Genomic DNA, 1,921 nt, shown 5'->3' with positions numbered 1-1,921 from the left:
GTCTCCCCTGTTGACTCGAGAAAAATGATGATGGTGGTGGTGGTGATATGAAGACGTTAACTTGTTTTAAAGATTATTTCCATTCAGACTTATTTTACTTAAGTAGTTGTCCGGAAAACTTAGCATCTACATTTAAAACTACTGGGAATTTATGCTGTAATTGCAGCTGCAACAAGCATCTTGCCTCAAGCCCTGGCGCATGCGTACTCTCTGCAGTCTTTTTTCTGCTTGTCTTTCTTTTTTTTTTTAATTGAAGGCAAACTGCTTTGCTTTACAGTCCGTAATTTGACAGCTGGTAGTTTTGTAGGTCGGACTTCCTTTTTACTTATCTTCAGTTTACCATTTCGTTTGTTGCACAATGTCTAAAAATCGGATGCAGTCAGCTATGGTGTCGGCTCCAGTGGTGACTTGTATGAAAACGTTACTTATGGTTTTCAACTTCATGTTTTGGGTAAGTAACCATGATACAGACGTCTTTAATCTTATGTTGTATCAACCAGTTTGTATCACTAAATATCAGTTTTTCATCGTTGTTGTTACTATCGATGTTGCACCTTAAAAAAAACCCCTGCTTGTTTGCTAGTGTTTAATAAACTATCAATTTATTCTAATATAGGTTCGCTCGATTGTCTTTGATTGAAACCAATTCTGAGACGTAATTTCAGAAGTATAACATAGTGCTATAGTTCTTCGTTTAGGAAAACAAATATTACTTATTAGAATAACTTTTATTTCAGAATAAATGGTTAATTTTCTTTCCAATTTACTCTATTTGAAAATTGATATTAAATATAGATTTATTTAAAATGAAGTTACATGTCTATGTATATGAGGGTGTGTCTATGTTCATTCAAATGTGTGTGTGTTTCATATTCATTCATGTTTGACATTCGTAGCCTTCACAACTGCGCTTATTTGCCGATACTGGCTGGTTTTCTCTTGTAAACGAACGTATAAATAGCATTAACATAATTGTCGGATGATATTGCTGGAAAAATGACACTTAGTTCTCTGAAACTTGTGTCTGTCAATCAGACATTCGCGCCGAATTTTTGTTTTGTTTATTCAGTCACCTGTTGTCTTGCACTTTCATTTCCGATAAATATGACAACATTATGTTATTAAATCATTATGATCGATTATGATTCGGCTGAAGGAGACACATTTTTCTTTCAGATATATACATGTACACACACATTGTCGCATGTTTCCCTCTCAAAAGAGGGAAAGTAGCACAATTTAAGGCAAAGTACTAAAATGCATAAAGCATAATGTATGTGTTTATTTTAAAAAATACTCCTAGAAGACTAATCTGGTGTCCTTCTCTTTAGAATACTTCAAAGTACAATATATGTATACACTGGTAATTATTCTCGTTCAGTATCAAGCTCTCTTGACCCGTTTCTTTTTCTCTGTCTCATTCATTATTATCATTGTCACTAGAAGCTTCCTTTACTCTCTACTCATCTGTTACGTCTCTTCTCATTGTAGTCTCGTCTGTGACAGTCTCTCAGCTTCACTCCATCTAAATCGCCTCGTTTCTCATTTTCCTGCATCGCCATACAGAACAACTTCCATTTTCTTTCTTTCCTTCCCCATTTTTGCTCTTCGTATTTTTTCTCTTCTTTCATCCATCTTTCGCCGCATTTCTTCTTCTTTCATTCTTTCATGTCTCTCCTCCCATCTCTTCTTTCATTCATCCCCGCTTTCTATCATGTTCCTTCTCTTTCATCCCTCTTTCTATTTCTTTCCATCTCCTGTATTTCATTTCTCGTTGTCCCTCTATTTCCACGTCTTCTCTTTCACTAGTTTCTCTCTTCTCCTTCAACTTATCCATATTTTTCAATTCTTTTATCCCCCATCTCCTTAATAACATTATCTCTGTTCTTTTATCCGTTTCTTTCCCTTTACCCATCTCTCT

General features: G+C 35.1%; 1 protein-coding gene across 1 annotated transcript in view; it reads left to right on the top strand.

Annotated features, from left to right (window-relative positions):
* Nucleotides 1-220: 220 nt before the first annotated feature.
* Nucleotides 221-1,921, top strand: part of LOC115221981 (tetraspanin-7) — a 47,828-nt gene continuing 46,127 nt past the window's right edge. The window contains exon 1 of the mRNA XM_029792081.2: nucleotides 221-451. Within this exon, the coding sequence (XP_029647941.1) occupies nucleotides 359-451 (93 nt within the window). The 5' untranslated portion in view covers nucleotides 221-358. The remainder of the gene's footprint in view (nucleotides 452-1,921) is intronic.

The sequence above is a fragment of the Octopus sinensis genome, linkage group LG19, assembly GCF_006345805.1.
Source record: "Octopus sinensis linkage group LG19, ASM634580v1, whole genome shotgun sequence".
Classification (NCBI taxonomy): domain Eukaryota; kingdom Metazoa; phylum Mollusca; class Cephalopoda; order Octopoda; family Octopodidae; genus Octopus; species Octopus sinensis.
This window is presented reverse-complemented; position numbering and strand designations above follow the sequence as displayed.